General features: G+C 42.1%; 3 protein-coding genes across 8 annotated transcripts in view; all 3 read left to right on the plus strand.

Annotated features, from left to right (window-relative positions):
- The first annotated feature begins 1,457 nt into the window (after positions 1-1,457).
- Positions 1,458-4,286, plus strand: LOC110507518 (uncharacterized). Of its 3 annotated transcripts, none has more exons than XM_090224453.1 (5): positions 1,458-1,852; positions 2,042-2,143; positions 2,474-2,671; positions 2,749-2,819; positions 3,079-4,286. In XM_090224453.1, exons 3-5 carry the CDS (start codon positions 2,474-2,476, stop codon positions 3,551-3,553), a joined length of 744 nt encoding a protein of 247 aa, XP_090080579.1. In that variant the 5' UTR covers positions 1,458-1,852; positions 2,042-2,143; the 3' UTR covers positions 3,554-4,286. The 3 variants fall into 3 exon arrangements, with proteins under 3 accessions (XP_090080579.1, XP_021443232.3, XP_090080580.1); XM_090224454.1 differs by having other exon boundaries at positions 1,515-1,852; positions 2,066-2,143; XM_021587557.3 differs by lacking the exon at positions 2,042-2,143.
- A 712-nt stretch (positions 4,287-4,998) lies between these two features.
- LOC110507519 (polymerase delta-interacting protein 2) lies at positions 4,999-21,546 on the plus strand. 4 transcript variants are annotated; one of them, XM_021587560.3, is made up of 11 exons: positions 4,999-7,402; positions 13,854-13,929; positions 14,621-14,718; positions 14,841-14,940; positions 16,350-16,425; positions 16,720-16,827; positions 17,632-17,777; positions 18,158-18,184; positions 18,347-18,472; positions 18,748-18,827; positions 20,066-21,546. In XM_021587560.3, exons 1-11 carry the CDS (start codon positions 7,221-7,223, stop codon positions 20,178-20,180), a joined length of 1,134 nt encoding a protein of 377 aa, XP_021443235.3. In that variant the 5' UTR covers positions 4,999-7,220; the 3' UTR covers positions 20,181-21,546. The 4 variants fall into 4 exon arrangements, with proteins under 4 accessions (XP_021443235.3, XP_090080575.1, XP_021443234.3 ...); XM_090224449.1 differs by having other exon boundaries at positions 18,347-18,467; XM_021587559.3 differs by having other exon boundaries at positions 5,869-7,402; positions 13,848-13,929.
- A 1,169-nt stretch (positions 21,547-22,715) lies between these two features.
- Positions 22,716-27,831, plus strand: part of LOC110507067 (leucine-rich repeat-containing protein 75A-like) — a 32,312-nt gene continuing 27,196 nt past the window's right edge. Inside the window, exon 1 of the mRNA XM_036964737.2 lies at positions 22,716-24,320. Within this exon, the coding sequence (XP_036820632.2) occupies positions 24,066-24,320 (255 nt within the window). The 5' untranslated portion in view covers positions 22,716-24,065. The remainder of the gene's footprint in view (positions 24,321-27,831) is intronic.

Genomic DNA, 27,831 nt, shown 5'->3' on the forward strand with positions numbered 1-27,831 from the left:
TGGTCATCTGTTGAAGAAATTGACCAACAGAATCAAATCTGCTAGCTGGGTATCTTTTCAAGTTATTGTTTTAGAACTCAAGCTCTGGAAGGTATAACTCGTTCACAGTAAAAGGTATTTATATTCGGATCCTTACAAAATAACACCTGTTTGAGTGACTGATGGCACTTTTCTAAAATTCTATGACATGTCCCATGATCAGAAACTTTCTTATCCAGATAGTATATTAAAACACATATCTGCACCAAAACAAATTACAGAAAGCATTGTGTCCTACATATGATAAGGACAGACATACACAATAAATATAATATTAATTAAAAATAACTTTATTGAAAGAATAAGGTTAGGGAAATATATTTTCATTCAAACCTGAAAACAAAGTGCAAGTTAGAGCCTACATTACTATCATAACCGTAACATCCTACACAACCGCTTGCCCTCGCATTCAGGTGACAAACAAGCAAACCACATCTTATTCTCCTTTATATCTTTCCTGTAACAAAGTAAACAATTTCTAGAGTCATCCTCAAGTACACTGAAGTTTCCCTCTTTCTGTTCTGACAATCAGCCAAATGTCAGCTTGTTCTTTGATCTGTTTGTGCTACATAGCCAACTCTTATGTATAGCCAACTCCTATGTTTAACATATCATGACAACTATCATACATAAGAAATGGGATCATGAATGGAAGGGAATTGTGCAGTTATCAACCTGTTTGCAAGGTGACAAAGTTACATTTTACAATCCCAATTTTTTGGGGAAAATATGTAACAATTTAATATATAGTCCATAACTGAAATATGTATGATCATGTATTCCTGTAAGTAGTAAGGTCACAAACCAGCTAGACCAGGCAGGATGATTTAATTACCAATCTGACCACAAAGCCTGAGCTTTCATAGTAATCCAATCTATTATCATAAGGTTAGGCAATTCAAAGACAAAATACCTAAAGTGCTGCTTGTTCATCCTCGTTGATTCACTTGTGTAGGAGAGGCAGGTTCTTTCTATGCTGAAAGACAAATTCCAGAAAAATAGGTTAGAGTTAAACATGTATTCATTCATCTCCTATAGCTAGTTATTGCCTGTTGACAGCTGCAAATGTACTTCAATTGAGTAGAAGCTTGGGCTCCCGAGTGGCGCAGCGGTCTAAGGAACTGCATCTCAGTACAAGAGGCGACACTACAGCCCCTGGTTTAACTCCAGGCTGTATCACATCCAGCCGTGATTGGAAGTCGCAATGGCTCACAATTGGCCCAGCGTCGTCTGGGTTTGGCAGTGGTTGTAAATAAGAATTTGTTCTTAACGGACTTGCCACGTTAAATAAAGGATAACAAATAACGTGAATGAACAACAGAGACAAAATACAATATGGAAATGACTTAATGGGGTATGGCCTCATCTCCGATGAATGCTAATGACATATGCTGGTACTGGGAAAGTCTGGGAAAGTCAGACTTCCTGATTGAACTTTCGTAAACTACATTAGAATTCACAGAGGTTGCCTGCCCAATACTTAGCCTGCTTTCAGTCAAACCAAGCACTGGCAGACACTAGATAACTAGCTAGATTAAAAAACAACATTTAACTTCATAATAGCCCTTATGCACATTCCATGATCGAACGTTCTAAACACACGGTTTGGCAATTTCCGGTCAGTCTAGTTGTTATCGACGATATAACGTTACTACCACTATGTCGCAGTTTTTTACTAGGTGTCTTCAGGACTTGCCTCAAATTAATATTAATGATGTACATCGAATTGTTAAATCAGCCTCCGAGACTCCAGCTAGCAAGAATGAAAAGGGGTTCAATATGTATATATGAAGCTACATAGACAACTATGAAGGTGAGTACGAAGTCAATGACAGATATGACATTAGCTAGCTAATTGAACTATTAACTGTAGCTAGCTAGTTACCTCGTACAATTATGTAACGTTGACAGAATCTACCTGAGAATGTGTATTTTCGTTAAGTTATGCTCGCTAGCTATATTTTCTAGCTAAAAATAATTGTTATTCATGTCTTCTACACAGTATCTAACAAAGATACATTGACAGGGGAGATCACCGTGAGGGCTGCCTGTCACAGGTCCATGAGGAAGAGTGAAAAGCCGCACAGCATGAGAGTAGGGAAAGGTCAGCTACTAGGGACCTTGTTAAACATCTCCTGTGAGACACTGTCATCGGGGTCAAAATGTGTTGGAGACAGTATCAACGTTTAATCTTATCAGTAGATAGATATTAATGATGGGTCCCAATCCCTATTTAGAATTGCCCACTTAACAGGTTATTTGGTAAAGATCTGTTGATGCAGTGTTTGGTAATTGTGTTACTGAGACACAATGTATTCCTGTATAGTTAAGAGCCCCTAGTTAAGAAGACTAGACACTACTATGTTTATTGTTATTTATGGACCGCATCATTCTTGTTTCTCACTTCAGTCTTTCATCACACTTATCTTCACAGATGGTGTTAAAGCACTCCGTACCAGTGATAGTGGTCCAAAGCCACTGCTGCTCCTGTGTTGCAGGAAGTGCTCTGTGCAATCATCTGGTGGCCCTTCTTTACCAGACAGCACACTACTCTCAACTAAACATTCCTGCTGCACCACCAGTTCACAGCTGCACAGACACAGAACAGCATTGGCACAAGCCAAGAACACTTGTGAGTATATCAATATCCATTAAAAAATGCACCTGAAAAGTATTCAGCCTATGTAACAGTAAATCCTTGTTAATTAGGGTGTGAAGCCAGGTCCGGTTGGTGGGATAGAGTTCCGTAAACCTATTAACTCGTGTGCTGATGGAATAAGGTAAGTTGGAGGTTCCTAGAATGGAAACATTATAGAAAACATTTTCTTGTGATTGTATCCAGATAAGCCTAAACAGTGGCGTCTTTACGATGTAATGACATGTTTGGGACAAAGACTGGGGGGAAATATATAATCTATAAATCTGTATATTTTAATTAATTTTATTTGAACTTTCGGGCTTGTGCTGTTTCTGGAAAAGTTACATGAGTCTTTGTCATAGTAATCTCTCCAACCTGATAAGGTTTTAAATGTTTTGCAGAAGTTCTCTCTACAAAGCACTCAATGGATACATGCCTGACATGGACTTTCTCTGCATCTCAGAAACGTATGCCAACTTTTCTCCACTTCCTGCCCCTCCTGTGACAACAATGGAAATGTCAGCTGACGTGCCCCTGGTTGAGTCCTCCTTTGGGCCAGTGCAATGCGGCAGTGTTCTGTCCTATCAGCTTCCACAGCCAAAGACCCATGAAATTGTGAAGATTGCCGATGCCCCTTCTCCACCAATACTTCCATTAGATGGCTACAGGCTTCAGGCTTCCCAGTGTGCTTACGTCCTTAGCCATCAGGAGCAGTTCCACCTCAAGGCATTAGAGACAACCTACGAGATGTCACAAAGTCAAGGTTGCTACAAGGGAGCAGAGCAGCAGCCCGGAATGGCATCAGCTCAGGAAAATGATAATAACATCCTCTCGTTTCCAAGAGGTTTGCCATGTCTGGGGAGAGACCTCAGCTGACCACCTAGCTGAGCGGATGTTCAAGGGATCTGGTATGTGGACCATGGAGATGAAGAGGGGGCTAGCCATGGAGCCAGTGACTGTACAGGAGTACTGCACACTGAAGAATGTTAACTTATTTCCGTGTGGCTACGTAGTGCACCCAGGTGCTCCGTGGTTAGGATCCTCTCCAGGTGGAATCATATTTGATCCCAGTGTGAGACCACACTTTGGACTCTTAGAGGTCAAGTTATGTTGACTGCCCTTACCTAAAGATACAGAATGGAGAGCTGAAGTTGAAGAGAACTCATGCTTACTACTGGCAGGTGCAAGGTCAAATCCTTCTCACAGGTTGTAGCTGGTGTGACTTTGTCATCTGTGCACAGGAGGACATCCTAGTTGAAAGGATATATAAATATCTACAGGTTTAAAAAACTATGAGAGAAGGTTGACCACTTATTTTTACCACTACTTGCAGAAGTGTCTCTCGCACCTGAATGGATCCCCTGCATGGGTGCCAAGTTTAGTGGTTTTATGAAAAATAAGTATTGATGTTCTTGTGAAGAAATCTACAGTAGAATAGATTTGTTTTAAAAAATGTATTTCAGCAAATGTTCAACAGTTAAGTTAATCAATTACGCATCTCTAACATTGTATTCAATCTTGCATTCTGGCTGTACTGTGTTTACTTGATTTCTTTCCCCCACCCCTGTTACTCATTGCCTAATTAAAGCCAATTCAAGCTCCACACAAACTGATATTCACTACAACACAAATGATTGATACATGTCGTAGATAAACAAATTATTATTTTGCTGCTAGCAAATAAACACATGTACATTTACACTGGCTTGGCCCATGCTCTGGACCGGATCAGAGACGGCACAGTCCATAGGCAGCGCACCTTGTTCTTCATCCCCCTCAGTCGGAGCAGGAGGTTTCAGTCTTCTTTCCCAAACACCAGATCTCTTTTGAATTTGCCAGTTCCACGCGAAGACAGTAGGAACAACACCTCTTTTTAGGTATTGTCGTCCCCCCCCCGCCCCCCCCCCCATTTTTCGCTCAACAAAGTCACTTTCGACTAAATGTGTACTACGCACCTTTGTGTGTTTGGTGACAGTAAAGTTGTCACGACGTACTGCCACTAACCACCTTTATCTGAGCTCTACGTCGACTGGGAAACGATGTAAGCTCACAATACCATTACATTTGGAAAAAACTGAACACAGAGGCACTGAACAATGTTCATTAGCACATCCTTCGCGGGGCTGTAATTTAAACGTAGTAATTACGAACTATTTCAGACAGAAATGCATCGACGGCAGTTAGTAAGCTAATGATAAAAACAATAGCAGAACTCGCTCCGGAAGTCATCAACCCAGTCGGAAGTAAATTAGAACGTTGGAGGCGGAATAATGCATTTAGCCTATTACCAGCTACTGTAGCTGAATGCGAGTTGACTCACTGAGTATCGTGAATACGGCGTTAGCGTAACTGCGTTCAAACAGTGCTGCAATGAAAACGAATGGGCCTACAACTAATATGTTAGCGTCAAACTTTGACAAGGCAATGGACAAATAATATTTGAGACAAGCTGAAAAAACAGACCTCTTCTGGTGCAATGCTTTACTTTGTGTGTTACGACGTATCGTACGTAGTTTAATGTACAAACAACGACCTAGCTATACGTAATGTGTAGCCAATTTAGACAGCTACAATAATAACAGCCCGTTTGTACCACTGACGTATATGTTTCGATTAGCATTCGAACCACATTGATTATGAAACATTGAGAGTAATGACAAAGATGATGGTAGCAAACGCATGAGCAATCAACATTAACCCAGCTAACTAGCTAGTATGCAGGGTCGTCACTAGTTACCACAGCCATAAACCCTGCCATAAAATGTTCTTCTTAAAATGTGATTTTAAACCTAACCTTGTGCCTAACCGTAAATTCATTTGAAGTTTTCATGAATTCTTATAGCCAATTATGACTGTGTTTGTGCCATCTAGTGGAAACCAGTATAGTATGCAGCTGCCTGTCAGCTAGCTAACGAACCAATAATATGCAGATGGCTGACTAACAATAAAGCTGCCTCTGCTCCATCTGTGAATCAACCAGGGTGAACAAACAGTTTCAAGTTTTAAAGTCACGTGCACAAGTACAGTGAAATACCTTTCTTGCAAGTTCTAAACCCAACAATGCAGTGGTCAATATCAACGTAGTACTAAAATAACAAGTTAGAACAAAAACACGACACATATAAATAAGATGAACATGAGAAAGTAAGAAGCTATGATACAGGGTCAGTTCCTATACCATATTTACAATGTGCAGGGAGACTGGAGTGACAGAGGCAGATATGTGTGGGGTAAGGTGACTAGGCATCATGATGTATGATAAAACAGTAGCAGCAGCGTAAATTAAGATTGTATGTGAGTGTAGAGACAATACAAATGTGTGTGCATGTTATGTGTGCATAGAACGTGTTTTTTATATATCTTTTTTTATACAAGGGTCAACTCATATGGTCTGTGTAGCCATTTTGTTCGCTATTTAGCAGTATTATGGCTTGGGGATAGAAGCTGTTCAGGAGCCTGTTGTTGTCAGACTTGATGCACCGGTACCGCTTGCCGTGCGGAAGCAGAGAGAACAGTCTATGGCTTGGGTGGCTGGAGTCTAACGATGTTTCTTTAAAGCTAGCAAAGCAAGCAACTTGATATAGTTGAACCCAAAAATTATGCAAATGTAGCAACAACAAAAAATTGTCACATACAGCGGATAGGTGCAGTGAAATATAACGTTTAGTCATTTTTACCTGTGTATTAATGAATGATTCATAGCAAAATACTGAAAGTAAGCTAAACCATCATTCTCACTCGGCATTAACTTTTATTCTGATTTTCTTGACTGAGCTCTGTGTCGTCGATGGCACCAGTTGAATTCAAGGCAACACATTACTGAAAGCTGTAGCTTCACTTTGCATGTTGTCCATGATGAAAATATGAGTAATCAAAAGAGCTGTCATTATTTTTATATCCACACAGTAGTGTTAGTAGTTTAGGACAAGATGTGTTTTTTTACAGAAGAAGCCCCTCTCTCATTCTAGAGTAGGAGGGTACATATGCAAATATCAAATTAATAGACAAACGCAAGATGAACGATTATTGGTCCATTATAATCAGATCGCTATGTGACGTTATGTGGCGGCCTAAACTGTCATCCCAAATCGTGTGCCAAAGCTAAAATTACACTTTTTAAAGGCCCAGTGCAGTCAAAAATTTAATATTGTTATGTTTTATATATATATTTCCACACTATAAGGTTGGCATAATACTGTGAAATTGTGAACAATTGTGATAATGCCCTTTTAGTGGTGGGCTGTTGAGGTGGGATGGAGTTTTGCAGTAAATTCTTTAATAGACCAACAAGAGAGAATTTCCAAACCTCTTTGCCAAAAACAGCTAGTTTTCCGTTTTCCACTCCCCTCTAAGAACACCCCTAGACAGTCCTAGTTAAATTCTCGCTTGAGAAATTTCTCTTTGATAGTAAGGTACTTTATTGTTATCCAGAAACGATTTGATACTGAGATAAAAACGGCTGCATTGAACCTTTAAATCAACTTTGAAATTCGCACGCTTTTATACACGTGAGCCTCGGCGTGCTTGTGCAGAAGTAGGAAAGATGGCTGCTTGTGCAATACGACGAGGCTTCCTGACTGTTGTTAGTAAATACAACAAGAAACAGACACATAGAATATTGGGTGTTATTGAAGGGAGTAGTGGACTTGAGGTGAAGAGGCCCCGGTTACCGTGTTTAGCATGTGGATTGCCCAACATTCAGCAGACGAGGTTCATGTCGTCACGGTAAGGGGTACCTTCTAAACTAATGTGTCCTAGATAGCTAATGTAAGTTAGCAAGTCTGTCCACTGTCTTGAATGCTGCATCATTGATGCTGCCATGCCTCCACTACTTTAGCTGCCGCCGCTAACTATAAGATTGACAGCTAGTTAAGCTAGCCATAGCTACCTGGCTGAGTTTACAAGCAATGCACTTCAGTTCTCTCTCTCAAACAGTACCAGTCAAAAGTTTGGACACCTTCTCATTCAAGGGTTTTTATGACTATTTTCTACATCGTAGAATAATAGTGAAGACATCAACTATGAAATAATACATATGGAATCATCTAGTAACCAAAAAAAGTATTAAACCAATCCAAATATATTTGAGATTCTTCAAAGTAGCCACCCTTTGCAGCGATGACAGCATCGCACACTCTTGGCATTATCTCAATCAGCTTCAGTCTCTGAACAGTTGCTTTTGAGATGTCTGTTACTTGAACACTGAAGCAATTTCTGAGTCTGGTAACTCTAATGAACTTATCCTTTGCAGCAGGGGTAACTTTGGGTCTTCCTTTCCTGTGGTGGTCCTCATGAGAGCCAGTTTCGTCAAACCACTGGATGGTTTTTGTAACTGCACTTGAAGAAATGTTCAAAGTTGTTTACATTTTCAGATTGGCTGACCTTCATGTCATAAAGTAATGATGGACTGTCATTTTCTCTTTGCTTATTTGAGCTGATCTTGCCATAACATGGACTTGGTCTTTTATCATATAGGGCTAGCTTTTGTATAGCACCCCTACCTTGTCACAACACAACTGATTGGCTCAAACACATTAAGGAAAGAAATTCAAAAAATTTACTTTTAAAATTAAATGCATGCCAGGTGACTAACTCATGAAGCTGGTTGAGAGAATGCCAAGTGTGTGCAAAGCTGGCATCAAGGCAAAAAGTGGCTACTTTGAAGAATCTCAAATATAAAATATATTTTGATTGATTTGGTTAACCCTTTTCTTTTGTTGCTTACTACATGATAACATATGTTATTTCATAGTTTGATCTCTTCACTATTCTACAACTTTGAAAATTGTAAAAATAAGGATCTTTGAATGAGTAGGTGTCAACTTTTGACTGTGTGTGTGTGTAATCTCGCTAGGTAATGTAGGAAAATGAATGCTCTGATTAAGTTAACCATGACTGTGCAACACTTGGCAAGAAGTCAGCTTGGATAGAAACTTGCAGAACTGAACTTACATGAAAGTGCCCAGCTATAATATATAATTGGCAGATATGTTGCCTCGAGCAACGATGATTGTCACATTGCACAAGCTCCTGTTGTCAGACAAATCTATTTGTTTTTAGTATATCCCAACTTGCATATCAAACAGTGTCATATGTTGGCACTTTGTTGCGCTTGATAACACAGTTTATAGAGCTTAACTTGCAAGCAGAGCTGTGCATATTTTCAGTATTCATAGCTAGACTCCGAGACAGTTTCTATCTTCAAGCCATCAGACAGCTGAACACTTGAAATGGACTGATCACCTGCTCTGATGCTCTGCACTGTAGCACACATTCACTCACTCATACATACACACACAGTGCATTCTTAAAGTATTCAGACCCCTTCCATTTTTCCACATTTTATTATGTTACAGCCTTATTCTAAAATTAATTTAAATTAAATTGTTTCTTTCCCACCTAAATCTGGACACAACCCCATAATGACAAAGCAAAAACAGTTAAACACGTTTGTTTTAAATGTGTATGTATAGAAGAAATTAAATATCACATTTACATAACTATTCAGACCCTTTAATCAGTACTTTGTTGAAGCACCATTTTCAGAGATTTATAGCCTTGAGTCTTCTTGGGTATGACGCTGCAAGCCTGGCACACCTGTATTTGGGGAGTTTCTCTCAATCTCTGTCAGGTAGGATGGGGAGTGTTGATGCACAGCTATTTATGTCTCTCCAGATATTTGATTGGGTTCAAGTCCGGGCTCTGGCTGGGCCACTCAAGGACATTCAGAGACTTGTCCCGAAGCCACTCCTGCATTGTCTTGGCTGTGTGCTGAAGGTCATTGTCCTGTTGGAGGGTGACCCTTTGCCCCAGTCTGAGGTCCTGAGCACTCTGGAGCAGGTTTTCATCAAGGATCTCTCTGTACATTGCTCTATTCATCTTTCCCTCGATCCTGACTGGTCTCCCAGTCCCTGTCGCTGAAAAACATCCCCACAGCATGATGCTGCCACCACCATGCTTCACGGTAGGGATGGTGTCGGGTTTCCTCTACATATGATGCTTGGCATTCAGGCCAAAGAGTTCAATCTTGGTTTCATCAGACCAGAGAATCTTGTATCTCATGGTCTAAGAGTTCATTAGGTGCCTCTTGGCTAACTCGAAGCGGGCTGTCATGAGCATTTTACTGAGGCATGGCTTCCATTTGGCCACTCTACCATAAAGGCCTGATTGGTGGAGTGCTACAGTGATGGTTGTCCTTTTGGAAGGTTCTCCCATCTTCACAGCGGAACTCTAGAGCTCTGTCGAGTGACCATCTGATTCTTGGTCACCTCCCTGACCAAGGTCCTTCTCCCCCGATTGCTCAGTTTGGCCTGGCGGCCAGCTCCAGGTAGAGTCTTGGTGGTTCCAAACTTCTTCCATTTAAGAATGATGGCGACCGCTGTGTTCTTGGACATTCAATGCTGCAGACATTTTTTGGTACCCTTCCCCAGATCTGCCTCGACACAATCCTGTCTTGTTTTACGGACAATTCCTTCGACCTCATGGCTTGGTTTTTGCTCTGAAAATGCACTGTCAACTGTGGGTCCTTTTTATATAGACAGGTGTGTGCCTTTCTAAATCATGTCCAATCAATTGAATTTACCACAGATGGACTCCATTCAAGTTGTAGAAACAACTCAAGGATGATCAATGGAAACAGGATGCACCCGAGTCCCATAGCGAAGGGTCTGAATACTTATGTAAATAAGGTATTTTGTTTTTTATTTTTAATCAATTAGCAAACATTTCTAAACCGGTTCACTTTGTCATTAATTTAATCCATTTTAGAATAAGTCTGTAACATAGCAAAATGTCAAGGGGTCTGAATACTTTCCGAAATCACTGTATACTGTACATGCATTATACACGCACATAACGGCTGCTGCTACCAGTCTCTTATTATACTGCACAGAAATCCCTAATTTGTTTAGGAAAATATTTTCCCTCGACCCTTGCTCTCTTCACATGACACATGTATGCATTGCATGCACAGGACCAATAGGGCCTGACCTATAGCATATCATAATTGCATCAATAAATTGGTTGTAACAAACTACAAAACATCATAACACGTGACAGCTTGATGGATGCTGAGGACATGACAAATCACCGGGAATGTTTACTGGTTGTTCAGGAGGTGAAGGGGAAGTCGGATGTGTGGAATAAATTTGAGTAGTTGTGGAAAATACTGGAGCTCAAGAAAAAGGTAAGTAGCAAGTGCTGCGTGCATATTATGTATGCCAAACGGGTGCTGTTAGAGTACAATATCATTTTCCTGACCATTTTGAACAATATAAATCAACACACCAGAGATTCTGTAACCATTTGTTTTGTAAAGCCTTTATTACAGCAAAGGCTAAAAGCAGTCTCATTCGTGAATGCAATTTCCAAAATGGAATGGTTTATTTATGTACACTAATTATTCAAGGGTCGCATCATTTCTTTTATTGTGAAACTAAAATCCTTGATTGCCTTTCAAATCATAAGTGACTCGTATGCTGAGTGACGACATGAACGAGTACATTTTTGATTGATACACTACTGTAGCCTATCGAAGTATTGAAATAGAGGCCTAAGTAAGTTACGCTATTAAGACTGAACTGTTCTGAGGCCTACAGTCTGGTGGTTATACAAGGCTGCTACTAATGATAATGACATTATTTTTTATTGTTATTATAATGATCATAATAGTAATAACAATGAGATCAAGAATAGGGAGGGTTATTATTATGAAGATAATGTCTTACAATTTGTAAGTGTGCGCAACGCTAAATAAATGATACCAGAGAGGCTGAAAGTGGAAAGCTTTTATTACAGCATAGCAAAGAGAGAAACTGCCAAATTTGTGGCTATTAAACAGGCAACAGAAACAGGATCTATCTTATTTCTGTAGATGTATATGGATCATTTATGAAGCCATGTATTTTTAACAGTTTGGCTATTGTTTATAGACCTAATTAAATTGGTGTTTCCTCTTAGACAATTAAGGCAAGGACTGTCTTCCCGTCTGCTGCCTCCACCGTATTGTTCTCAACACCAATATGCCGGGTAACTTAGATTGTATGCATATAGCAACATGGTCTAGGAAAAGGCGCCAATTCAACAGTGCACCAATATGTTTCAGAACCACGGACAGTGACCGCTATCCAATGCGGGAGAAAGCGCATTTGTTATAATATTATTTGCACCATTGTTCTTACGTAATATAACCATATACAATTTCACAGGCACATCTTAGTGATGGACTGTGCCATTCCCATGGCCATAACAATGGATTATTCCACTCAGACAGATGCGAATCAGAGGTGTCTTGTGCACACTTTTTTTTTTTCTTTGCTACTGCTCGACTAAAGAAATCTCGGTCCACCAACAGCCTATCGACCAAACAATTAACCAGTCTACTAAATGGGGCCAGCCCTAGCTGTAATCATGGTTGCTTTCGGACTGAGTTCAAAGTGGGAGTGTTGTAGAATTCTTCTCGGGTCCAAAAAGAGAACAATCAAACCCAAATCAACCCGTGTTCTAATGGGTCCGGGTCTAGGACCAGACCCGAGTGACAACATTTAGTTAACCAGAAGAGCAGCTAGGCTGATAAACGAATAGATCTATATGTTGGCTAGGCCTTCTGTAAGTCAATAAATTCACTTTATTAGCATAAAATACATATGCTATGGGCTATACAGAGCTGTGGTCCGGTCCACTTGGGTCTATCAGCTGTAGTTCCAGAGACCCGATGACAATCAAACTGGACGAAAAGTTAGAATTTCGGACCCAGGCCCACTCGGGTGTCCGGGTGGACCCGTGAAGACCTCGAGTGTAGACCTGCATGTACACTAAGCCACTTATCTAGAAAAGTGACATTGGAACAGTAGTAGAAAGTTGGCAACATATCTGGCCTATATTAGCTAGTTCACTTTTTGTCTGAGTGGAAGATTGTAGAGAGCTTTGGGCTTATCTGCTGTTGACTATATAAGGGAGCAGGTTGGCTTGAGCCGGCACAGAGTAAATGGGTCCAATTTCCTTTGCGCCCCTCATGCCAAGGGAGTGAACGCGGAGGGCTTGCGTTGACATGGAGCCCAGAAGGTTAGCATTTGGAAGACCGATCCAGCTTGTAATTCTGACTTTAGTTTATGTAACCCTTTATGTAAGATATTACTGTCCTGTTTCTCACCTTTTCTCCCTGAATGAGAACTTATTTTTGTTATGATGAAATCTCCATGAAATGAGGAAACATGTTAACGATCTGACCCTCCATTTCTTTAACAATGTATTTGTTATGGCATTTCACCAGCCTGGTCGTGCTTTCTTGTCAGTATAATAATCCGAGGGACAACCTCTGCCAGTCATCGCCAACGCAGCTGATGAACAAACAAGCCTTCGGGCTGAGCTCTTCCACCTCCATACCTTCTGATAATAATATGGATGTATTGAGGAGCCACGCAATATCACCCCCCATGTTTTGAGGAATAGATCCATAAATGTATGAGGGACTTGAACACAGCCAGCTGTTGCTCCCAGTACCTTGTTGATTATAATTCAGTGAAGAGTCAAAGGGAATGGTGAGATTAGACTTTGGTATTTATGTTTGTTTGAACTTTGATAAATCGATGTGTTTTTATTTAATCTTGTCTGATTTGTGATTGAGATTTAGCTTTAGTCCAAGGGGTTGACTAGGCGATGACCCGTGTGTTCCTGTCATCCCAGTGCTCATGTTGTGTATTGTGTGTACTTGGTTCCTTTTCCAAGCTGCTGCAACACTTGGCTATTTGAGACTGTATACTACATTAGTGTGATGTACAGGTCTTCTTGGCTCCATAAAGTTGGACCCAGGGACGATCAGACCTGGACCTGATCATTTAAATTAAATAAAAAAAGAGGAACAGTCAGACCCAACCCGACTGTACCCGATGACAACCAGACTTAGACCCGTACCCTAACTTTATTTATTTTATTACACCTTTATTTAACCAGGTAGGCCAGTTGAGAACAAGTTCTCATTTGCAACTGTGACCTGGCCAAGATAAAGCAAAGCTGTGCGACAAAATCTACACAAAGTTACACATGGGATTTGGACACGAGTGACAAAAAAAATATGTTTATCAGCCAAGTTGCTCTTCTGGTGGACCTGTGAACACCTCTAGTGTGATGTGATTTTGCTCCAGTTTGTCATAGTGTGGCCTGTGTTTGGCAGGAACAGGCCGGAGGGGAAGGTTCTGGAGACGGTGGGAGTGTTTGAGGCGCTGAAGCAGCACGGCAAATATGAAACAGGCCAGGTAAGAGAGGCAGCGCCATGCGGTTTACCCACCCAGAACAGAACTATTGGTCCTGGCCTTCCCTGCTCATAATCATCTTTTGCCCGCTGTCATAGGCCTAAACATTAGGGGCCGGCTTGATTCCCAGACACAGATTATGCCTAGTTTTGGACAAAACAAAGATTTGTCATTGCGTTTGCTTTTTAGTCCGGGATGATTCATAATCTGTGTCTGGGGGAAACCGGTCCTCGGTGAATGGTGGCCCTGTACAATAGTCCTAGTTGTGTGTGTTTATATTATATTATATTATATTATATTATATTATATTATATTATATTATATTATATTATATTATATATATATATATATATATATATATATATATATATATATATATATATATATATATATATATATATATATATATATATATATATATATATATATATATATATATATATATTATATAATATATATATATATATATTATATAATATAAATATAATATATTTATATAAATATAATATATATATTTATATAAATATATATATATATAAATATAATATATATAAATATAAATATATATTATATTTATATATATATATATTATATTTATATATATATATATTATATTTATATATATTTATTTATATAAATATAATATATATTGTAGTTGCCCTTGTCACAAAGTTCTTTCTGACCTTCTCCTCAGCTCTTCCTTCATAGTGTGTTTGGCTACAGAGGGATCGTGTTGTTCCCCTGGCACGCCCGTATCTATGACCGGGATATCATTCCTCCCATGTCTGACAGGTGCGTATCACATCTCTCAGCGGTAGGGCCAGGAGTTATTTTATTTTGTTGATGTGTGTTCTATGTTAATTTGATTGGGTAATTTGTCTTATCATTTTTAACACCCATGCTCTGTCGCTCAGCAAGCCAGAGCCTCCTGGTTCTCACGGGTCAAAAGAGGTGAAGGGGAGAACTCATACCTACTACCAGGTCCTCATCGACACGCGGGACTGCCCTCACATAGTACGTTACCGCTGAACAGTACCAATGCAATGTTCGTACTGTACATACTAGAGTTCGACCGATTATGGTTTTTAAACCCCTTTACCGATAATTGGAGGACCAAAAAAGCCGATACCGATTAATCGGCCTATTTATTTATATATATAAAAATGTATTTGCAATACTGAATGAACACTTATTTTAACTTAGTATAATACATCAATTAAATAAATTTAGTCTCAAGTAGATAATGAAACATGTTCAATTTGGTTTAAATAATGCAAAAACAAAGTGATGGAGGAGAATGTAAAAGTGCAATATGTGTCATGTAAAAAAGCTAACGTTTCAGTTCCTTGCTCAGAGCATGAGAACATATGACAGCTGGTGGTTCCTTTTAACATGAGTCTTCAATATTCCCAGGTAAGAAGTTTTAGGTTGTAGTTATTATAGGACTATTTCTCTCTATACCATTTGTATTTCATTAACCTTTGACTATTGGATGTTCTTATAGGCACTTTAGTATTGCCAGTGTAACAGTATAGCTTCCGTCCCTCTCCTCGCCCCTCCCTGGGCTCGAACCAGCAACACAACGACAACAGCCACCACATCGAAGCAGCGTTACCCATGCAGAGCAAGGGAAACAACCACCCCAAGGCTCAGAGCGAGTGAAGTTTGAAACGCTATTAGCGCACGCTAACTAGTCAGCCATTTCACTTCGGTCACACCAGCCTCATCTCGGGAGTTGATAGGTTTGAAGTCATAAACAGCGCAATGCTTGACACACAACGAAGAGCTGCTGGCAAGACACACGAAAGTGCTGTTTGAATGAATGTTTACGCGCCTGCTTCTGCCTACCACCGCTCAGTCAGATAATTAGATGCTTATATGCTCAGTCAGATTATATGCAACACAGGACACGCTAGATAATATCTAGTAATATCATCAACCATGTGTAGTTAACTAGTGATTATGATTTATTGTTTTTTTATAAGATAAGTTTAATGCTAGCTAGCAACTTACCTTGGCTTACTGCATTTGCGTAACAGGCAGTCTCCTTGTGGAGTGCAATGAGCGAGAGGCAGGTCGTTATTGCGTTGGACTAGTTAACTGTAAGGTCGCAAGATTGGGTCCCCCGAGCTGACAAGGTGAAAATCTGTCGTTCTGCCCCTGAACGAGGCAGTTAACCCACCGTTCCTATGCCGTCATTGAAAATAAGAATGTGTTCTTAACTGACTTGCCTAGTTAAATAAAGGTGTAAAAAAAAAACGTCAATCTGCGCCCAAAAATACAGATTTCCGATTATTATGAAAACTTGAAATCGGCCCTAATTAATCGACCATTCCGATGAATCGGTCGACCTCTAGTACATACTGACTCGGTCTAAATGACATCTGCCAGTCTTCTAGTTGTTTCTCCTGTTGTGTTGACAGTCTCAGAGGTCTCAGACCGAAGCAGTGACGTTCCTGGCGAACCATGACGACAGCAGAGCCCTCTATGCCATCCCAGGTAAACGACACGTGATCTGCTGCTCCCTGGGTAGTAAATGGCTACATGGTTTGATTTAGTTTCAAACAGAACAATTGGCTAGCAGAGTTTTTAAAATAATAGTTTTGTTTTTTTCAATCCCACAAAAATGCTTTGAGTTCTTATCCGCAAAAGGCACTGTCAGTGTGTGTATATAATTTTGGCTTCCAGGTGATTTTTGCATTACTACCCTAGTTAGTTCCTTGTACTACTTCTGTCCTTGCCAGCCTCCTGACTGACTGCCATTCTGCCTGGCTGTCATTGTGTGTGTTTCAGGTCTGGACTATGTGAGTCATGAAGACATCCTGCCCTACAACTCCACAGAGCAGGTCCCCATCCAGCACGAGCTGTTTGAGCGCTTCCTCATGTTCAACCCTGACAAAAGTAAGCTCCAGACACTCGCTGTTTTCCAATTTCCAGCTATCATTTCATTGTACAGCATAGTATAAACAGAGTACAAAACATTAACACTTTCCTAATATTGAGTTGCACCCCCCCCCCCTTGCCTTCAGAACAGTCCCTATTTGTCGGGGCAGGGACTCTACAAGGAGTCGAAAGCGTTCCACAGGGATGCTGACCCTAATGCTTCCCACTGTTGTATCAAGTTGGCTGGATGTCCTTTGGGTGATCGACCATTCTTGATAGACATGGGAAAATGTTGCGTGTGAAAAATCCAGCAGCATTGCAGTTCTTGACACACACCGGTGCGCCTGGCACCTACTACCATCCCTCTATCAAAGGCACATAAATCTTTTGACTTGCCCATTCTCCCTCGGAATGACACACATACACAATCAATGTCTCAATTGTCTCGGCTTAAAAATTCTTCTTTAACCCGTCTCCTCCCCTTCATCTACACTGATTAGAGTGAATTTAACAAGTGACATCAAGAAGGGATCATAGCTTTCATCTGGATTCACCTGGTCAGTCTATGTCATGGAAAGAGCAGGAGTCCTTAATGTTTTCTAAACTCAGTGTACATTTACAGTTATTTTTGGGAATATTCACAAATTAACTTCTGTAAAGTATATCATTTTTCAGTTTCTAAAAACATTCAGCAGTACTATAAAGTGTTCAAATGTTTATTTTACATTCACAGGTACTGTATATCAATGTATCTAGTATACAATATAGCCAATTATTTAGTGAGCATTCACAAGTGTATATGACTGTAAACCGTGTGTCCAGCCATCCCAGCTCCCCCGTTCAGTGCGAGGGACACTCTGAAGGCATGGCAGGAGAAGAATCATCCCTGGCTGGAGCTGTCCGACGTGCACAGAGAGACGACGGAGAACATCCGGGTCACTGTCATCCCCTTCTACATGGGCATGAGGGTAAGGACGATGTCGCTGTTGGGACTGTTAGGCTCTTTCTCAAAAGATATCTGTCCTCTCATTGCCGCTTCTTTCTACTGCACTGATCTGAAAGGACTGACCTGGTGAAAGCCAGTGTAATGAGTAGCTTCCACCATGTAGTTTTCACCTCGAGTCTTTTTCAATCAGTGCTGATAAAGGGGAGGACAGGTTAAGACATTGAGAGAAAGCCACAGTGTTCGAATTGTCAGTTCCTATCAAATAAATGGTATACACAGTCCAATGAGCTCTTTCAATAATGTTCTGCTCATTCCTGATTCCTCCCACTCTGCTGTGTGATTCTTATGATGAGCTTGAATCTACCTGCGCACAAAGAATAAATGCAGTATTTTCTTTCTCAGGATGCTCAAAATTCTCATGTGTATTGGGTAAGTAACTTTTTAAATGTTTTTTTTTTTTACAATTCCCTGAAAAAGGACAAATAATTTCAACTTTTACCAATGTATGATGTAGGCCTAGGATACAAATGTAGGCCATCAGAACGGCGACATAATGTGTACCAAATTCACCAAAATGTGTCTCTCACACAGTGGCGGTACTGCATCCGCCTGGAGAACATGGGCAGTGAGGTGGTGCAACTGAGGGAGAGACACTGGAGGATCTTCAGCCTGTCAGGCACGCTGGAGACGGTCCGGGGACGGGGGGTCGTAGGTCGGGTCGGTAGTACAACCGCCTCCACACAATGGAATTACAAGCGCTCAATGGCTGTGTCTGGAAATGTTACCAGCTGGCAAAATACTTGCTTCCTCTGTCCTTGTTTCCTCAATTCCTCTCCAAGCCAATTGGATGAGAGGATCTAAGGTCCCTTCTTCAGGCAACCTCCAATGAGCTTCAAGGGGGAACAAGGACAGAGGAAGCATGTACAGCCACTCATACAGTATGTTACCTCCACGACTGAGTAGAAGCCATAACCAACCGTTTTTGTCCCCAGGAACCAGTGTTGTCCAAAGAGCAGCCAGCCTTCCAGTACAGCAGCCATGTTTCCCTTCAAGCACCCAGTGGACACATGTGGTAAGTTCTTCCCAGCTTACCCTTCTACACACAGTAACATGTCAAAGGAACTGCATTATTAACACGAGTATTGCTGTGGTAAACGTCTTAGAAGCAGCACACACTGCTGTACCAGTAATGCAGGTTCATGGATGTTCTGGTCTAAGAATGACTTATTAACCTTTCTGGCGCAGTCGTTCCGCTAGCGACCTGCCTTGACAACATCTGGTGAAATTGTAGAGCGCTCAATTGAAATTATAGAAACATTAACATTCATGAAAATACAAATGTCATACATATAAATAAAGGTTAACTTCTTGTTAATCCAGTCACTGTGTCAGATTTCAAAAAGGCTTTACGGCGAAAGCACACCATGCGATTATCTGAGGACAGCGCCCCGCATACAAAAGCATGATAAACATTTTTCAACCAGGCAGGTGCGCCACGAAAGTCAGAAATAGCGATATAATAATAGCCTTTGAAGATCTTCTTCTGTTGGCACTCCAAAAGGTCCCAGCTACATCACAAATGGTCCTTTTGTTCGATAAAGTCCTTCTTTATAACCCCAAAAACTCAGTTTAGCTGTCGCACTTTATTCAATAATCCACCGGTTTCCCTCCTTCAAAATGCATACAAACAAAGAACGCGCTCTCATCCACACGCATGAAAACACTACAGCCAAAATAGGAGCCACTTAGAAAAACTACATTCTAGCAAATTTTTCCAAAAACCAGCCTGAAACTCTTTCTAGACTGTTGACATGTAGTGGAAGCCTTAGGAACTGCAATCTGGGAGGTTTTCGCCTCATAATAAACATGACAGCAATTGGAAACACTGGTAGGCTTTTTTTAAATGTATGTTTTGTCCTCAGGGTTTCGCCTGCATTCAGTTCTGTTATACTCACAGATGTTATTTCAACAGTTTGAAACTTTAGAGTGTTTATCCAAATCTACCAATTATATGCATATCATAGCTTCTGGGCCTGAGTAACAGGCAGTGTACTTTGGGCACGCTTTTCATCCGAACGTCAAAATACTGCCCCCTAGCCAAAAGAGGTTCAACCGGTTTTGCTATTTGTACTTGGTCCTTGTGGTAAAAATAAACTGAAAATACTGATTGATGTTTGACTGAATCTTGCACAGATTTACAGGCAAGTAAACAATCTTAAACGCAAGAGTAATTCAAAAATAAATAACAACCTTTCTTACATTTAGTACAGAAGTGTGATGGTCAAGATTCTAATGATGCTCTGTGTGCAGGGGAACCTTCCGCATCGAGAGGACGGACGGCTCCCACTTTGATGTGCGTATTCCCCCGTTTTCCCTGGAGAGCAACAAGGATGACAAGGCACCCCCGGCTGGCTACACCTTCTGAGGCAACGCAGCAGCAGGGGCATGTCCCTCAGCGCAGTCGAACAGCCAAGCCATCCTTAGGAACGGATCAACCCTTCCTCTGCTACTTCTTCCTCATTGATATTTTAAGAAACTGATTTATTTGAGCACATTGAAATGAGATGTTCAATGAAAAGGGACAAAAATTGGCCTCGCAACATTTGTAGCTAATGAGAACTTTTGCTTTTTAGTGGGAAGGACAAGCGTTCGGTCACAGAGGTTGTTGCTTGAGATCGTTCTGCATAGGCAGAATGGCACGGTGAGCACTGATGGTATTTGCATTTATTATTATGAGTGGGAATGAATTATTCCAATGGTTTCTCTCAGCCATAATCGCTTGACCCAGAGGTAGACGTCTAAAACCAGGCTCCCTTGGTGTATTTTATTGGTGTTTCTAAATGGTTCAAATCAGCAGACCTGGTGGGAAATCATCGAAAGGACTTTACTAAAGCCAAATAGAACGTGTCCAATAGGAGCCCTACTCTTTTAAGAGACCTCAGTCAAGTCTAGACCTCCGTGTTGCTCTGTATAGTATTATGCAAATGACTCTGTTGTGCCTGTTTGGCTTGTCTGTCTCTTTGAGCCTCCCTGATGGGGCCTGTTTGGCTTGTCTGTCACTTTGAGCCTCCCTGATGGGGCCTGTTTGGCTTGTCTGTCACTTTGAGCCTCCCTGATGGGGCCTGTTTGGCTTGTCTGTCACTTTGAGCCTCCCTGATGGGGCCTGTTTGGCTTGTCTGTCACCTTGAGCCTCCCTGATGGGGCCTGTGGTGAAACATGTAGAAAAGGGAAAGGGAACCTTGGTTATGTCTCAAATGGCACCCTATTCCCTATGAAGTGCACTATATAGGGAATAGGTTGCTGTTTGGGATGTTACCATTGAACGGAACAAGAAAGTGGAATACAGGGGGAGTCAGTGAGCTAAGGATGTCGTAGTGACCCCCATTGATGTTACCAACATGTAGGTTTTGTCTGATATGAGGGCAGGGTTCAGGAGAGTGATCTGTTTCAGGTATGAATATCATGCATAGAGCAGACATGGTTCCTCATTCGACATGACGGCGAATCATGTCTGTTCCACACAATGTATTTAGATCTGAACATTTCATGTTGTTATTTGAGCGTGGTGTGTGTTGGTGAGGGAGGTGTCTGGGAGACGGACCGGGTGCTATGCTGCTCGAGTCTGTCGTGTCCAACCCTTTGAGTCAGTTCTGTGGGTTGAAGTCTGTTTGATTTTTGCCTTGTTTAGGGAAGAAACTTTTTTTGATAAGTGATTTGAAATGACTGTGTAATGGTTGAATGATGTTCCGTGACAAAGTTGTAAAGACAAATAAATGTACATTTTAAAGAAATGGTCAGGTATTTACTGTATTGATTAGCCAATGGACAGTGTTTGTCTACCGCAGGGTTTTTCAAACTCAGTCCTCTGGACCCCAAGCGGTGCATGTTTAGTTTGTTTTTGCCCTAGAACTACACAGCTGATTCAATGTATCATCAAGCTTTGAGTGTAGTGTGAAGGCAAAAACCAAAACGTGCACTCCTTGGACCGAGTTTGGGAAACGATGGTCTATCCTTGCAGGAGAGTGGGGCATTTTGGCTGAGAAATGGATCTGTGTGCACTCGGCATAAAAGGACACCCCCTCCCCCTCTTACTGGTCTAGAAGCCTCATAACGGAAAGAAAACCAGTAACATGGCAACCAGGCAGTCACTCAGATTTGAGTTTTTGAAGCCGTCATGAGCCGACACTATGAAAATTAATTTAATAGTCTCTAATGCGTTTGAATAGGGCAACTAGCTCAGCTGACATATAGCATATACTGTTGCTATAGGTGTAGCTCCTTCTAAGGGAAGGTTGGAGTAAACCAATGGTAAATATTAGATTATGCTGAACAGTTATGATCCCTGAGGGCACACTGCTAGACAAAAACCCCTACAAACATGCCCCCATCTTTCCTGTTGTATCTCTGAGCTGTGATTTGGTTCTTGCGCATCTTGAAATCATATGATTGTGAGGTCCTTTTTTAAATTATTGAACATGAAATGTTATTTGATGGTTATTTGATACTGAATATAATTTTGACTCCCATTTCAAATCTAACTGATGACAGTGAGTAGCCTATCAGCTGCAGGGATTTCGATTCATTTTAAATCTGAGAAATGGGCTACTTACATATTTAGAGAAACGACTATACTATTCCATAGTTTCATACTATGCTATAAAACAATACTATGGCCCTAAAATATGTAATTCCACGCAGCCAACACTAGAGGTCCATATAACGCAATACAATGATTTGCACTTCATGTAAACAGACCAAAAGCTGCAGATTTGTCATTTGAAAGTGCAATTACGAGAGTAAAAGTGTCTGAAGTCTTTGCAATGTGCTTAATTTACAAGCCAAGGTCATAATGTTATCTCAGTATTTATGTCATAGGACTGAGTGTTATTAATTATTATAGGTTATTGTAGGCTCTAGAGTACCTTTACATTAGCCCACCCCATCCCCAGACACCGTTCAGAAGAAAAGGCAAAGATATCATGGATGTTGGCCTAGCTACAGTTGCAATATCCTCTTGGCAGGACGTCTTTGTAGTGGGGAGCAGTCTGCCCAACCCCATCCCACAGTGCCAGGACTTGAGGAGAGAAGCGCTCACACGCACTACTCACGGCGCCTGCTCTGGTCCGCAGCCTATAATTCAGTACAGACAAGAGACACCCTCGACCAGTTCCCGGACTCTACCCTAGGCTACTGCTGAGGCCGTTCTAACAGGACATGCCTCGAAGAGCGGAACATGGGACCAACGAATCCAATTTATTGCAAAGGAAAAGGTTGACATCACACGTGAGTCATTTGGAGAGGCAGAGGTGTATAAACAAACGGAGCAGATAAAGATGAACATTACCATGCCCTGTCTCCATCGCCACCATTCGTTTAGCTTCACATTTCATTTTCTGCACAGACGCAGAATAGGTGGAATTATTGATTAAAAGGGAAGAGGATTCCAATGTGGACGGGAGAGGAGAGGAGACACTCGTGACAATGAGAGTCACATCAATTTAGGAGCGGCCCTTCAGAAGATAGCCGTTTATATGTGAAGGACAGAAATGAAGTCGTCTCCAGGATAGCGCTGTGAGGGAGTGCATCCGATCGGAGTTTGCTGGCGATCTGCGGGACTGCTGCTCCCCGTATTTGCGGCCATGCTGCGGGAAGCATCCTCCGAGCTCTTCACCGACTTGAGGGGCTTTTACAAGCCGATTGTTATAACAGTGAATTCGTTAAAATGATTTCGTTGTCTTGAAGACGGCTATTCCCGAGGCTTTTTTGCAATATTTGTTTCATCGTTTGCTAAAGAACTCTGCGCAGAGAGAGCTGATCATATTTCACATAGCTCTGACATTTGTATCCTAACAAAATTCTGTGGAAAACATGTAATTATTTCTAGACTATGTTCCGTGAATTGCGGAACAAAAGTTTTGGATTGTGTCCCGGGTTGGGTAGTGTAGGCCTATGGGGTTTTAAGTGTTTCTCTGTTTGTGTTTAAAGTCGGCACGCATAGCAGTCAATTCGCTCAAGCTTATTATGTGAGTTAGGCATTGTATTACAATCTGAATGAATGTGTTGGATGTAGGTTCCCCTACTGGTATTGCACTCTAACAGCTGGGTACTATTCACGAGGGGACAGGTGTGTTGTCCAGAGAGTCAGGTGGAGAACGAACCCAGAGGTCCTATCCACTTTAAGCCCTTTATGGGGGGGGGGGGGGGGGGGGGTTAATGTTTAGTGCAAAAACAAATATTTTTATGCAAGTCAGCCTTGCATGACTGCCTTGGGGAGCAAGTCATTTCTTACAGCAGATTCTGACATCCGAACATGGGCACCAAACAGACCAAAGGTGCCGGGTGCCAAGAGGCTGGGCCCAGCCCACAGCACGGGTGGAAACGGACCCCTACCAAGGAGAGGGGTGACATCTTCACCTCCTTCATGTTGAGGTCAGGGGACCGGCTGAGTCGTGGAGGGTCCCCTCCGCCCTACCAGCGCCGGATAAGCATGATCCAGGAGATGATGCTGATGGCCAAGCAAGGCAAACAGGACAAGGCCACAGAGATGCTGCAGACACTCCGGCAGGTGTGTGTACGTGTGTGTGTGTTTATATGTGAGTGTGTGCGCACGTGTGTTTATGGTATGTTCTTGACTGTGTGTGTGTGTTCTGTGTGTTCCTGTGTGCTTGTGTTTGTATGTGTGTGCTGTGTGTGCGCCTGTGTGTTTGTGCACCTTTGTGCTCGTGTGTTCATGTGTGTGTGTTTGCCTGTGTGTGTGCGTTTCATCTACTATAACCCCAAATCCCATGTCAATTCACTCTAAATCCTAGTCTGAGTCTAGTTTACATCAACTCTGTTCAAGTCCTTCACTCGGCCAGGGATACACAGATGGGAGGGAGGTGAGTTTCAGAGGACAGAGGAGGGCAGACAGATGGACTGATGCAGAGACGGGTAGAGAGGTGTGATCGTCAGAAAGCTGCATGTGCTTTCTCTCAGTTAGGTCGTGATTAGCTCTTACCACGGACACGCCGGCACTGTGTGCCCACCGCACTTTCAGGGACGTACAATAACTAGAGGGACCGTCTGTCTGAGTGAGGTGAGGACGTGGATGCTAAGGAAGACCAACTCAAACGACACCTCCCTTCGATGTCACACCAGGGTCGTGTGTTCGCTCGGCACGAAACTGAAGGAGACGGGGAGGTGCTACCTGAACTTGGCCAATATGAAACGGTCGTTGTTGTCGTTTTCCGTTGAACAATGTTATGAAATGTTTTGCTTCGGTGTGCCCTGATGAATATGACCCAGCATTGGAATACAGTCAAATGACCAAAGGATATTAGGTCAACTTAGATGACAGATAGTCATTTACACCAACAGCTATCTACAGTATCTGCTCTTGTAGGGACACCATAACAAGTCGATGAGATGCATCCTGCAAATCTCACGTCCCTCCCGCCCTGCACCTCCTTTGCCCCTCTGTCAATGGTGTTTGTGAGGAGCGTAACTCTTCCTGGGCTGTGTCATGTTGCTGAAACAGATGCCCAGAGGCTCGGCTCGCCTTCGCTGCTGATGCAATTAGAGGAGTGGCACACTTTATGGCTCCTCTGTGATGCCATTCAGCCAGGTTTGATCGGCCTGTGGGAGAATGGAGAGAGAGAGTAGCAAAGGAGGGAGAGAGTAGCAAAGGAGGGAGAGAGTAGCAAAGGAGGGAGAGAGTAGCAAAGGAGGGAGAGAGTTGCAAAGGAGGGAGAGAGTTGCAAAGGAGGGAGAGAGTTGCAAAGGAGGGAGAGAGTTGCAAAGGAGGGAGAGAGTAGCAAAGGAGGGAGAGAGTTGCAAAGGAGGGAGAGAGTTGCAAAGGAGGGAGAGAGTAGCAAAGGAGGGAGAGAGGATGAAATGAGGGAGAGAGGATGAAATGAGGGAGTGGAGAAAATCAAATGAAAGTGTGTTTGTCACGTGCGCTGAATACGACAGGACCTTAAAGTGAAATGCTTACTTACAGGCTCTAACCAATAGTGTGAAAAAGGTATTAGGTGAACAATAGGTAAGTAAAGAAATAAAACAACAGTAAAAAGACAGTAGCGAGGCTATATACAGTAGCGAGGCTATATACAGTAGCGAGGCTATAAAAGTAGCGAGGCTACATACAGACACCGGTTAGTCAGGCTGATTGAGGTAGTATGTACATGTAGATATGGTTAAAGTGACTATGCATATATGATGAACAGAGAGTAGCAGTAGCGTAAAAGAGGGGGTGGTGGGTGGGACACAATGCAGATAGCCCGGTTAGCCAATGTGCGGGAGCACTGGTTGGTCGGGCCAATTGAGGTAGTATGTACATGAATGTATAGTTAAAGTGACTATGCATATATGATAAACAGAGTAGCAGACATTGCAAATAGTCCGGGTAAGACCACCTGTTCAGGAGTCTTATGGCTCGGGGGTAAAAACTGTTGAGAAGCCTTTTTGTCCTAGACTTGGCACTCCGGGACCGCTTGCCATGCGGTAGTAGAGAGAACAGTCTATGACTGGGGTGGCTGGGGTCTTTGAAATTTCTTTAGGGCCTTCCTCTGACACCGCCTGGTGTAGAGGTCCTGGATGGCAGTGATGTACTCGGCCGTACGCACTACCTTCTGTAGTGCCTTGCGGTCAAGGGCCGAGCAATTGCCGTACCAGGCAGTGATGCAACCAGATGCTCTCGATGTTGCAGCTGTAGAACCATTTGAGGATCTCAGGACCCATGCCAAATCTTTTTAGTTTTCTGAGGGGGAATAGGCTTTGTCGTGCCCTCTTCACGACCGTCTTGGTGTGTTTGGACCATGTGGGAAAAGTAGTGGAAAGGAAAGAGAGGGGAGGAAAGGACAGACAAAGAGTAGGAAAGGAGGGAGAGGGCAGGAAAGAGGGAGGGACTGGAGGTAAGTGGGGAGAGTGGAGGAAAAGAGGGATAGGGAGAATTTGGTAGAAAGAGCTTCTCCTACTAAGGTGCTTTTACCTCATAACATTGATCTCCAGACATAATTAAGAAAGAGAACTTCAGTAAGCATCCAACTTTGCGATGTGGTTTAAGGCCCACATGAAGCTCTATCCACCAGATCCCACCAGACCTATACACTTTATATTGAATATCGGACAGGATTTCATCGATCGGTTCACTCCTTTTGTCGATATATCACCCTCGGGAGTTATTGATTTTCATTACTTCAACACTCGGTATAATTTGATATGATCAAATGAGTCTCACATCGCCGTCATATTGTCGCCTTCCCTGTAAACATTTCGAGCTTTGCCAAAATAGAAGCCTGGAAATAGAGGCTATGTACCAATCAATCCATGTGCTAACCCATCCATGTGCTAACCCATCCATGTGCTAACCCATCCATGTGCTAACCAATCCATGTGCTAACCCATCCATGTGCTAACCAATCCATGTGCTAACCCATCCATGTGCTAACCCATCCATGTGCTAACCCATCCATGTGCTAACCAATCCATGTGCTAACCCATCCATGTGCTAACCCATCCATGTGCTAACCCATCTCAGAAGATGGAGGTTCCAGGTTGACGGCGCCAGCTGTGTAAATTTAAGGCTTTAAGGGTTAACCTGTGGATCATAGTGGTGAGAGCAGACAATCCTCACCCATTTTAAGGATTTTTGGTGCACTCATTGATCGTTTCCCCCGCTTATAAATATCTCAGCATCTGGATTGACAAAAAGCGTGTTGACGAGTTAGAAATTAAAATAGGCTACTTCTTTAGGAACCGGTCGTGTCTTTCATTAACTAGCAGAAAACAAAGGGTTCAGTCAACATTCATTCTGGTTATTGACTATGGTGACGTCATCTATATGATTATGGCGATATTGTCTATATGAATGCATCTGCCGCTCTAATTGGAGGCAGTTTATCATAGCGCATTGCGCTTTATTACGGGCGATTGGTTCCCGTACACACCATTTCATTATGTATCAGAATGTGTGCTCCTCGAAGTCTCGTAGATTGATGCATGGCGCTCTTCTCGTCTATAAAGCCCTCTTGCATAAACTTCCACCGTACCTTACCTCATTGTTAACCTTCAGACGTATAAATGACCAGACCCGGACT

This window comes from Oncorhynchus mykiss, chromosome 27 (assembly GCF_057628025.1).
Source record: "Oncorhynchus mykiss isolate SJ-2025 chromosome 27, ASM5762802v1, whole genome shotgun sequence".
Lineage (NCBI taxonomy): Eukaryota > Metazoa > Chordata > Actinopteri > Salmoniformes > Salmonidae > Oncorhynchus > Oncorhynchus mykiss.